Source organism: Pogona vitticeps, chromosome 6, assembly GCF_051106095.1.
Source record: "Pogona vitticeps strain Pit_001003342236 chromosome 6, PviZW2.1, whole genome shotgun sequence".
NCBI classification, from domain to species: domain Eukaryota; kingdom Metazoa; phylum Chordata; class Lepidosauria; order Squamata; family Agamidae; genus Pogona; species Pogona vitticeps.
In genome coordinates, this window is record NC_135788.1 from 27,313,259 (window position 1) to 27,325,343 (window position 12,085).

A 12,085-nucleotide genomic window follows, 5' to 3' on the forward strand; every position below is an offset into this window, starting at 1 on the left:
TGTGCTGAGTTACACAATTTCACTCACGCACATGTATATCACCCACAGGATTCTGGTGTATGTTCTTAATGACTACACAAAAAATGTTTCTGTTCTAACAGACCTAAACAGTAGCCAGTTTAGGGATCCAGTGTTTACAGGTAGCAGATAAGTTCGATCACAAACAATGCTAGAAAGACACAAACATGTCTTTCAATGAGCTTTTAAAAATATATCTTCAAATACTTTTTAGGCCATTTCAGAGCCTCCCAGTTTGGAAATACTGTACAGGGTTGAATTTAAAGTTAGGCATCATGAATTTAAATATGCATGAACTAAGATATCACATAAACTGGCTGGGTTGCAAAACAAATCTACATATGTACTTAGGTTGGCAAAATACATGCAGTAAAATGATATGGGAAGTGGAGACCCTAGGTGACAGAACAGATTGGACAAGTTCAGATTTCAAACAGAGACAATGTTTCTGAATATTCCCCCATATAAAGTTCTGCTGGTTGAAAGCTAGCAGAGCAAGGAAAGGACTGGGCTAGAAACCATCAAGAAGCAGTACTAGAATTCCTCCTACAAAGAGTAACATCTGCTGGGGCACTGCAAGAACTGGGGGCTTTCAATTGAAATTGTCTGGCATTGATCAATGCTCTGGGATTTCCTCCCCCCTCCTTTTCTTTAAAAGTTCATAGGGCACGGATCAGTGGCAGGCCCTGCCAGGAACCTGGGAGCTGCTATAGACTGATACTGATGATGGGCTAGTTCTTTCCGCTATGAGATGAATTATTACCTTCTGACATAAAATGATTAACTTTTCATGGCTGAATTCTGCACATTCCAGGTGACAAAGAGTTATTCACATGTTGGTGTTTTTTTTTTTTTGTCAAAACCATCTTTATTAAAGAAGAGTTTCACAACAGGTTCAAGAAAATGTATGAAACCAGCAATAACGAAAAGTGCTTTGTATGATTGCTATAAATGCACATGTTGGCAAAGTCAATGCCTCCTGGTTTCTACTAGCAGGAACTGTTGTCACAGAGTAACACATTAAAAAGATATTGTCTGGGCAGTTTGTTTGGACTTGTGCTGTTGTTTCCCTAATAATTTTAAAATAGAAAATTATATGAAGATTCATATAATTTTAAAATAGAAAATTATATGAAGATTCATCAAGAAAGAAAGAAAAATATGTGTTGTGGTCCTTCTATACAATCCAAAGGCAGAGGTGACGGACACATTTATTAAATTACTAGAATATAAACAGAAGCTAGTTTTTGACTCTGCACAGGCCTTATCAGGCTGGGCAACACAGCTATAGATAATGAAGAAAATCATAAAAGCTCAAAAAATCATGGCTAGATGTCCACGCCAGGTCCTTTGTTAAAAGTGAGTTTCAAAATGGTGGCTACAGTCTCAAGTCAAGAATGTTTTTGCACCATCCACAGCTCTGTGGTATCCAGCTTGATGACAACTTCTATGGAATCAAAAGCTAGCTTCTGTTTGTGGTTTTCAGTGGTATAATAAAGATATCATTGCCCCTCTGCCTTCAGATTATGTAGATTCAAGATGCTCAAATACAATTCTCAAATGATTAGCTCCAAAGTACAGATCTTTTCACTATGGACTGTAACAACAGAAATTCAGTTTATATGTCAGCAGCAGCACATTATATACTGCTGTGTATACAACTGATTCATGCAACTTTCAAATACATGATTTTTTTCCCTTTGATTTAAGAAGGAAAATATAAAAAACAGGTTTATCATTTATATTTCACTCTTGTATTAACTGTGACACACTTCTGCCAAGAACCAAGTTACAGCAAGTACACTAATCAGCAATCCCATATAAATCAAAACTTTGCTCAATACATTCACATACCAAAAAATAAAATAAAAAGAAAGAGAGGAGGAGGTGCAAAATCTTAATACAAAACAAGAGCTAATGATTGTTGTCTATAGAAAGGGGAAGATGAATCCCTTGAATTTATTAGAATGGCATAGATGTGAGAAGTTATACAACAGCACACTAATCTGCTTTAAGATTTTCTAAAACCTCAAGGAAATGTTTATTAATGGTGAAGTGAAAGCTACCACAGGCAGACTACTCATGCATTGAACAATTCATGTTCTTTATCTGTTTTCCCAACAGCATCTGGATTGGACAAGGGGTCCAGATCAGCAAAGAGGCTAAACCAAGCAGTCAGATCTTTAGAGGAACTGGCAGGCTCTGCAAAAACAAAACAAAACAAACAAAAGCAAACAAACAAACTCAGAAAAGACAATATTCAGGTCAGGACTTTTGCATAGCAGTTGTTTTAAACAACTCATTCTGACAGAAATGAACAAATACATTATACATTTAGAATACTCTGCTGATGAAAAACATATTATTGGCCAAAAGTTAAATATCCTTAGTGTTCATCCAGACAGGGCAACTGTTCTGATAATTACCAGTATTTTTAACTGTATAATGCTAATATCTAGAGTTTGCATCCTGATGCCGTCTGGTTGACTTGCACCACCATATTGGTTCAGGTAACTGGCTGCGGAGCCAGAGGTTGGGAGTTCGATTCCCCCACTGTGCCTCCTTAACAGGGGCTGGACTCAATGATCCATAGGATCCTTTCCAGCTCTTCAGTTCTAAGTCTATTATTATCTTTGGACAACTCTTCCTGCACCACTGCAGCTGCCACCACACCCCTGACATCTACTATGATGAAGGTATTTAGCTCTGAAGCTTCCTAGCATTTCTTTTTCTGGGTTTTGCTTCCTTGTCGACAGGTTCACTGTTTGTCCTCCCAATAACCTTTGAGATATGTCATTTTCATTTTGAAGAGTCTGAGGTTTTTAGAAGTTGTGAAGATTAGGACTAGGGAATGTAAACTGGCATCCAAGGGGTGAGCTCAGAAATACCAATCCTGGCAAGATCAGATGAATTTATATTGCCTGGAGCAAATCAGCAGAATACAAATCCTAAAGTCACTCTGCCAAAATTTGAGTCCAAAGAAAGGGAAGGGATAACTTCAACACAGGATAAGGAACCAAAGGAGTTCAGTAGCTAACAGCATTCTTGACTATTCAAGCAATACTGATGCTTCACCATAAAATCATGGCTGTGTTTTAAGCACAAACAATTGGAGCCGTAAAATATATTTTTTGTAAGGAAGCTGGTCTTAATAGATAGATCTGAGGCTACATTAGTAAATGGAATATTGTAAACCACTGTACTGGTGAAACAGATGTACACATACATACATACATACATACATACATACATACATACACACACACACACACACACACACACACACACACACACACACACAAAGTATTCTATGCAGAGAGTAACAAACCTTTTACAGACTTCATGTTCAGGCTGCCAGGTTTCTGCGCTGGCTGTGGTGCAGGTGAAGGGCTAATGCTGCTGCTGGCGGCCCAACCTAAAATTCAGTAAGAGAGATACATTTACAGTGGGGTCTCGACTTACGAACAGCTCGACATACGAATGTTTCGACTTACGAACCGCTCTCAGGAATATATGGACTCGACTTACGAACTTAGATTCGAGTTACAAACTCTTTTTTTCCTTTTTTTTAAAGCTAAGTCATCGTATTTTAAAAGGAAAAAAGGAAAAATATCCCCCTCTAGTGGCAGAAGGCGGAATAGCAGCTTCCCATTAGTTTCTATGGACGAAAAGAGCAGATACGGATTAAATGGTTTTCAATGCATTCCTTTGGGAAATGCAGATTCGACTTACGAACTTTTCAACCTGAGAACTGCCTTCCAATACGGATTAAGTTCGTAAGTCGAGACCCCACTGTATTTCAATCAACCATAATTGCTTCATGAGCTGACAGCATACATGACAGCAGTACTCAAAGCATTTCCTGGTTTCTTACACAGAACTGATAACCTAAATGTATTGATTTAGCCCTGTTTCATTGTTCAGGTAACCCCATGTATATATTCTACTTTATATGATGTTATTTTAACCCTTTATGTTGCTTGGTTCAGTAGAACAGATAGAAATTCAAATGACAACTCTCCTTCCCTGACCCCAACGAAGATTACTTCTGCTAACTTGCAGAGTTGTGGAGTGAGTTTTCTGTATTTGGTTTGACTTCTTGCTTGCTTCACTACATGATTTCATCTACTGAAATAAACAGTGAAACAAACACACTGAATACAGTATTGACAAATTTGATGTTTATTAACAGAAGTCATAAGCAGACAAAGTGAACTCAGATGACAGGATGGAGTAGAGTTTGGAATTTCTTTTGGACTAGAATTCCTCAGCCCACATGGTTTCTTGTGGTAACATAAGGTTCCTGTGGAATAAATACATCAACTCTTATGACTATTAGCAACTAGGATACCTAATAATATCTACTCCACTTGTCCTACAGATAATTTGGCTCTGCCAATATTTTTCATTGCTTTTTTGTTTGTTTGTTCAGTCGTTTAGTCGTGTCCGACTCTTCGTGACCCCATGGACCAGAGCACGCCAGGCCCTCCTATCTTCCACCGCCTCCCGGAGTTGTGTCAAATTCATGTTGGTTGCTTCGATGACACTGTCCAACCATCTCATCCTCGGTCGTCCCCTTCTTCTCTTGCCTTCACACTTTCCCAACATCAAAGTCTTTTCCAAGGAGTCTTCTCTTCTCATGAGATGGCCAAAGTACTGGAGCCTCAGCTTCAGGATCTGTCCTTCCAATGAGCACTCGGGGTTGATTTCCTTTAGAATTGATAGGTTTGTTCTCTTTGCAGTCCAGGGAACTCTCAAGAGTCTCCTCCAGCACCACAATTCAAAGGCATCAATTCTTCGGCGGTCAGCTTTCTTTATGGTCCAGCTCTCACTTCCATACAACACTACAGGAAAAACCATAGCTTTGACTCTTCGGACTTTTGTTGGCAAGGTGATGTCTCTGCTTTTTAAGATGCTGTCAAGGTTTGTCATTGCTTTCCTCCCAAGAAGCAGGCGTCTTTTAATTTCGGGGCTGCTGTCTCCATCTGCAGTGATCATGGAGCCCAAGAAAGTAAAATCTGTCACTGCCTCCATATCTTCCCCTTCTATTTCCCAGGAGGTGATGGGACCAGTGGCCATGATCTTAGTTTTTTTGATGTTGAGTTTCAGACCGTTTTTTGCACTCTCGTCTTTCACCCTTATTACAAGGTTCTTTAGTTCCTCCTCACTTTCTGCCATGAGAGTGGTATCATCTGCATATCGGAGGTTGTTGATATTTCTTCCTGCAATCTTAATTCCAGCTTGGGATTCCTCCAGTCCAGCCTTCCGCATGATGTATTCTGCATATAAGTTAAATAAGCAGGGTGACAATATACAGCCTTGTCGTACTCCTTTCCCAATTTTGAACCAATCCGTTGTTCCATATTCAGTTCTAACTGTTGCTTCCTGTCCCACATATAGGTTTCTCAGGAGATGGATAAGGTGGTCAGGCACGCCCATTTCTTTTAGGACTTGCCATAGTTTGCTGTGGTCCACACAGTCAAAGGCTTTTGCATAGTCAATGAAGCAGAAGTAGATGTTTTTCTGGAACTCTCTGGCTTTCTCCATAATCCAGCGCATGTTGGCAATTTGGTCTCGAGTTCCTCTGCCCCTTCGGAATCCTGCTTGTACTTCTGGGAGTTCTCGGTCCACATACTGCTGAAGCCTACCTTGTATGATTTTGAGCATAACCTTGCTGGCGTGTGAGATGAGTGCAATTGTCCGGTAGTTGGAGCATTCTTTGGCACTGCCCTTCTTTGGTATTGGGATGTAGACTGATCTTTTCCAGTCCTCTGGCCACTGTTGAGTTTTCCAAACTTGTTGGCATATTGAATGTAGCACCTTAACAGCATCATCCTTTAAGATTTTAAATAGTTCAACTGGAATGCCATCACCTCCACTGGCCTTGTTGTTAGCCAGGCTTTCTAAGGCCCACTTGACCTCACTCTCCAGGATGTCTGGCTCTAGGTCAGCAACTATATTGTCTGGGTTGTCCGGGATATCCAAAACTTTCTGATATAATTCCTCTGTGTATTCTTGCCACCTCTTCTTGATGTCTTCTGCTTCTGTGAGGTCCCTTCCATTTTTGTCTTTTATCATGTCCATCTTTGCACAAAATTTTCCTCTAATATCTCCAATTTTCCTGAACAGATCTCTGGTTTTTCCTTTTCTGTTATTTTCCTCTATTTCTTTGCATTGTTCATTTAAGAAGGCCCTCTTGTCTCTCCTTGCTATTCTTTGGAAGTCTGCATTCAATTTTCTGTAACTTTCCCTATCTCCCCTGCATTTTGTTTCCCTTCTCTTTTCTGCTATTTGTAAGGCCTCGTTGGACAGCCACTTTGCTTTCTTGCCACGACAAGGCAGCAATCCATGAAGGGGTTTTCATTGCTAACATGCATCAAAAGAGGAAATTTGTCTGTGGAAAGGGGTGAAGATCAAGCTGCAACCCCGTGTTAGTTTGCTGATCAAGGAACAGTTCAAGATATGAACAAACAGAAGGTTAGAGAAAAATAATTCTTTCCGCCCTAATTCAATTGAAACATGGGAGCAGCTACTAGATTCTTAATGCAGCGTACACAGTTCCTATATCCATAAATTAAATATAACTCTACTACAGTATTTCTCTAAATATTGAAAGCAAAATGGGACACAGACAGCGAGGTGGAGAGAAACAAATGTGGTTTTGTTAAAGTATGCTGTAAAACAAAACAAAAAAAGTAACCAGAGGAGACAGCTGCATCGTCAGTGGAGTATTTAAAACAGACCCAGCTTTCCGCTATGAAGTTTAGTCTCCTTTTACCTGCACAAAGAGTGCTTTAACAGTAACAATTACTTTGACGACAATAGCACCTGGAGATTCAGCCAAGTCTAGAAATAAATTGATCTAAGGAACAATATAATTTTGTAGACAGACAAAACAGACCAATGGACAAAGGATATATTTACTAGACAAAAGACTTGTAAGACAAAAATATGTAATAAAAATAAATTGTGGACACTATAAAAAAATCTTGTGCATTATTAGTGTGGAGCTAACCAAGCCTGAAGTGACCCCACCATACTATGTATATGTACATGTTGATCAGCTGTGACTGTCAAGTATGCTCAATTGATTAACAGCTTAACTGAAGATTTATACAAAAATCTTCTGTGCAAGTAGGCTGACCTGCACAAAGAAAAATTGTTCTGTCATCTTCTGTTTGCTTCTTTGCATGTCTAAACCCAAGCCTGGCACAAACCAGCCAATTTGGACTTAACACTAAACCAGTGTTATGGGAACAATCCTATTTGAATTTCATTTATGAGTATCCTCACTCTCCTTCTACAGCACATCCAAACTAGATTTGCCAAGTCAGCAGCTTCACATTCCTTTAAATTCTAGGGTTGAAACCTGAGATTGGAAGGTGGACATTTTGTCTAAGAACTGCAGAATTCTCTCTCTCTCTCTCTCTCTCTCTCTCTCTCTGTGTGTGTGTGTGTGTGTGTAAGAGTAGAACAGACAATATTGATTTCCTGCAGTAACTTCTGAATAAAGATTATGCATGCCACATACACACAAGTATCTTTGCACAGAGACTGATCTCTTGCTGCAGTTTGGGGGGAGGAATGGATGACTGCCTGGATTTAATGTATGCCATTAAGTCAGTTCTGACATACGGCGTCCCTTTTCAGGGTTTACTACATACAGAGTATTCCAAATTGCTTTACCAGTCCCTTCTTCTGGGAGACCAGTAGCCCTAGGGCTTGTCCATGGCTAGACAGGCTGGATCTTCTCCCAGGAGGCGCACTGGAGAATCACACTCCCAACATCTGGCTCTGCAGCCAGATACCAAACTCCCTGAGCTATCCAGCTACCTTTAAAGCTGCTACACAGAACAAAATCAAATTATTTTCTTCATCAAGTGCTGCTCACCTTGAAATAGGTCTCCCTACATGGAGATCTGCAGAAGTACTGTATAGCCAATTCCCTGAGCCTTCAACCAGCACACCAAGACCAGTCCTTCCTCTCAGCATAAACCATGGTGCTGTATTACATCTAATCCCAATGTTAGACTGCTTAGTTCCACTGATGTAAATGTGATTTAAACACTCTACATGCACCGAGATTCTGGTTTAACAGAGCAGATTTTATCTAAATGTAAAGCAGCTGCTGAATAGAGACTGAAAAGAGCCCTGATTCATTTATGGCCCATTTTTCTTAATTTATCCATACTAACGACAGTATCCAAGAGCACACCACTAAGTAATTAGAAAGAAACTGGCTGCAAATGGTGCTCCTATTTCCTTGACAGGATCCTTTAGATAGCATGGTTTACTAACAACAGTCTTTATTTGTAAATACTAGGGATTTTATTTGAGGTATTTTGCAGGCAAAGCACCTGTTCCAGCAGATGATGCCACCAAAGACAGGGCAGTTTTAAAAAGCCTAATTGGGTTATTTCATTTATGTCTCACTTCTAATATGCAAACTGTGGTTCAAACTGTGGTTTATTTTGGCTACATAGGAAAAAAAATCTATTATTCTCTGTTTCAGATAAGGAACTGAGGCAGAAGGATGGTAATTTGTACATACCTGCAGGAATCTGAATTGAGATTTCTAGGTTCTCAGCTTAACGCTGGCCTACAGTGCCTCCCTATTCTACCTAACTGACATGACAGATTGAAGCTAAAATTCTTAAAGTGCAGAATCGTGTTCTTAGTCATCTATACATTCAGTAAATTGAGGATAGAAATTCTAGCAAGAGATGATTAATTAACAAATAAAGCCTCTGTTAATGTACTTTTGAAACAAAACACTTCTATGAGATGGCAACTTTGAAAAATAGTTGCTGGAGTTTGTTATTTACCCACACAGATGAGAGATTTGCATTTATAATAACCCCTAAGTTATTTAATAGGATATACCTTTAATGGGTAAACTGCAAGAAAAACAAGCTCTCTGAATACTGTCTAAGATGATTAAGATGAATAACACAACTGTGAATAGCTCAGCTGACCATACTATTAAGTGTGGCTTTATGTATAGCAAATTGTGTTGGCTTTGAATCAAGGAGACATGAATCTCAAAGCCCTGCTCAGCCCATGACCTTGCTCATTGGCCCTACACAGTATAGGGTGCCAGTTATGGATGTATTAATGACTGGTTCCATAATGTTTCTTAGAGACTGACAGAGGTAATTGCATTCAGTACAATACAAAGTGTGTTACAAGAACAATAAATGCATTTTCTGTTTGAAGTTACTTCCTGTTGAATTGTGTTGCATAGACAAGTCTGTTGAACTTTGTACAGACAAATGTAAAATATTTGCACATACAAAAAGGAACATAATTAAATAGAAAAGGATTGGGAAAGAGAACCAGTTCACTGTCTGTCAAAGTATGTGGGGACAACATTGCATTCAAAAATCTGAAAACACGATGCTAACACAGGGTTGCTCCTTGACAAAAGTGGCTAATGCAGTAACTTGTCTTAAGACTAATCTAAGCATATTAGATTTTTGAGGAATCAAAACTAATGAGAATCCAGAGAAGGGAAACAGATCTGACTAACGTAATATATGACTTTTAAGAAAACAATGAAGATAGCAGCTTTATGAGGAGGAAATACCTGAGAAGAAATTATACTGAAGCAGCCTCCAGTTTAAGTTGGATAGCAGGACAAATGCAATAGTTACTGTTAAGGGAAGTAATTAAGAAAAGTTGTGCAATCTTCTTGCCACAACTTAGAGCATTACACTTTAACAGGAATTCACTGTTATTAAATCATTCTAGGTAGGCAGACTGTTGTGATTATTGTTGCTGTGACTGCGCACACAGTTCGTAGTAATATCATTATTAATGCACTGCCTTGGTGTTACAAAGCCAAGAAAATACAAAGATATACTGGCCAAAATAATGTTGTATAGTTATGCCAACACTAGGGAAACTGTGAAGTTTCCAGAAGTATATTGTGACTTAGATTCCTCACTGTGTAGCAGTTGGGTAGATTGGTGTACACAGGAACTTGTTAATTAACACTGAGTTGTGTCATTTTTCTTCCATTGTTGTCAAATATAGTACATTACATGATTTTGGCCACTTGTGTGATTTCCTAGATTAGATTAGTCTAAAACCAGAGTTGAATTGTTACAAGGAAGCTGCCAAGGAAAACCAGTTAAATATAATCAGCTGGACAGTTCTAATAATTTTCTTTAAGTGACTATTAAATAGGAGACATCAGTATTAGCTACTTAAAAAGTCATTGCTATTATCTTTTTAAGACAACTTTGGAAACATATGAGAATTGCCAGGTTGAAATTTTATGGCTTCCATCAAGTTTGAGAGGGAAAAAAAGAAATTTGTAAAGTATGACTCACTTTTATCAGAGCAACTAGAGATTTGCCCCAAGGCACCATAATATAGAAAGCACCAAAGTCTAGTAGTAGTCCTACTGGTGAGCATTAGGAAAATAGTAACTACAGATGGGACTTTCTGGTGTTTTCGGTGACATTAACTCCCAGAAATTTCCAAGAATGCCCCAAGCAGGATTATGTGAGGTGCAGCCCAGAAACACAAATCTATAGATGAGCTATATTTACCTCACTTGGTGCATTCTTCAACCTGTTTCCCCATTCAAAGGCAAGAAATCTGCCCCAATACTTCCTTGGAGGTGTCGATTTCTCTGAGAAATGTAATCGTGTTGCCCATTAGACTCCAAACAGAGGGGGTATCTGCCTCTGCGAAAGGCTGGACTGGATGAATCCCAACCGGAATTAAGATTGCCGGAAGAAATATCAACAACCTCGGATATGCAGATGATACCACTCTGATGGCAGAAAGTGAGGAGGAATTAAAGATCCTCTTCATGAGGGTGAAAGAGGAGAGCGCAAAAAATGGTCTGAAGCTCAACATAAAAAAAACTAAGATCATGGCCACTGCTCCATCATCTCCTGGCAAATAGAAGGGTAAGATATGGAGGCAGTGACAGATACTACTTTCTTGGGTTCCATGATCACTGCAGATGGTGACAGCAGCTACGAAATTAAAAGACACCTGCTTCTTGGGAGGAAAGCAACGACAAACCTAGACAGCATCTTAAAAAGCAAAGACATCACCTTGCTGACAAAGTTCCGCATAGTTAAATCTATGGTTTTTCCAGTAGTGATGTATGGAAGTGAGAGCTGGACCATAAAGAAGGCTGACTGCTGAAGAATTGATGCTTTTGAATTGTGGTGCTGGAGGTGACTCTTGAGAGTCCCCTGAACTGCAAGGAGATCAAATCTATCCATTCTGAAGGAAACCAGCCCCGAGTGTTCACTGGATGGACAGATCCTGAAGCTGAGGCTCCAATACTTTGGCCATCTCATGAGAAGAGAAGACTCCCTGGAAAAGACCCTGATGTTGGGAAAGAGTAAAAGCAAGAGGAGAAGAGGACAACAGAGGACAAGATGGCTGGACAGTGTCATCAAAGCTACCAACATGAATTTGACCCAACTCCAGGCGGCAGTGGAAGACAGGAGGGCCTGGCGTGCTCTGGTTCATGGGGTCACAAAGAGTCGGCCACGACTTAACGACTAAACAACAAAAATCTCCCAAAGAACTACCACCTCCAGGAAGCATCTACAGCAGCTTTATTTATCAAACTGAATTTTTAAAAGGTAGAATTTTCAAAGGGGTCACACAACCTACAAACAGTATTCAAGCCCACCACAAAAATACAACATATGTTATGGTCAGCAAAGGACAGAAGGGACCCCCTCACCACTGCAGGAGTATACCGGATACCTTGCAGTTGTGGCCAGGTATATATTGGAACCACAAAATGAAGCATCCACACAAGAATCAAAGAACATGAGAGACACTGCAGACTAAAACAACCAGAAAAATCTGCAATAGCTGATCATGCCCTGAAACAAACTGGACATGAAATTCTAATTCAAAATACTGAAATACTGGACAACACCAGCAATCATTACGTCAGATTGCACAGGGAAGCCATTGAAATCCACAAGCACCAGCAAAACTTCAACAAAATAGAGGAAAGTGTGAAGCTCAACAAAACATGGCTCCCAGCTCTCAAAAATACAGTGTGCAAAAGGTCAACAAACTC

The 12,085-nt window shown here is 39.6% G+C and overlaps 1 protein-coding gene across 6 annotated transcripts in view; it reads right to left on the bottom strand.

Annotated features, from left to right (window-relative positions):
* Positions 1-860: 860 nt before the first annotated feature.
* ICA1 (islet cell autoantigen 1) overlaps positions 861-12,085 on the bottom strand; it is a 73,336-nt gene continuing 62,111 nt past the window's right edge. For all 6 annotated transcript variants that reach the window (XM_073003235.2, XM_073003230.2, XM_073003231.2 and 3 more), the window contains exons 14-15: positions 3,347-3,433; positions 861-2,220 (exon numbers count right to left, since the gene is read on the bottom strand). In XM_073003235.2, coding sequence (XP_072859336.2) covers positions 2,099-2,220; positions 3,347-3,433 — 209 coding nt within the window. In that variant the 3' untranslated portion in view covers positions 861-2,098. The remainder of the gene's footprint in view (positions 2,221-3,346; positions 3,434-12,085) is intronic.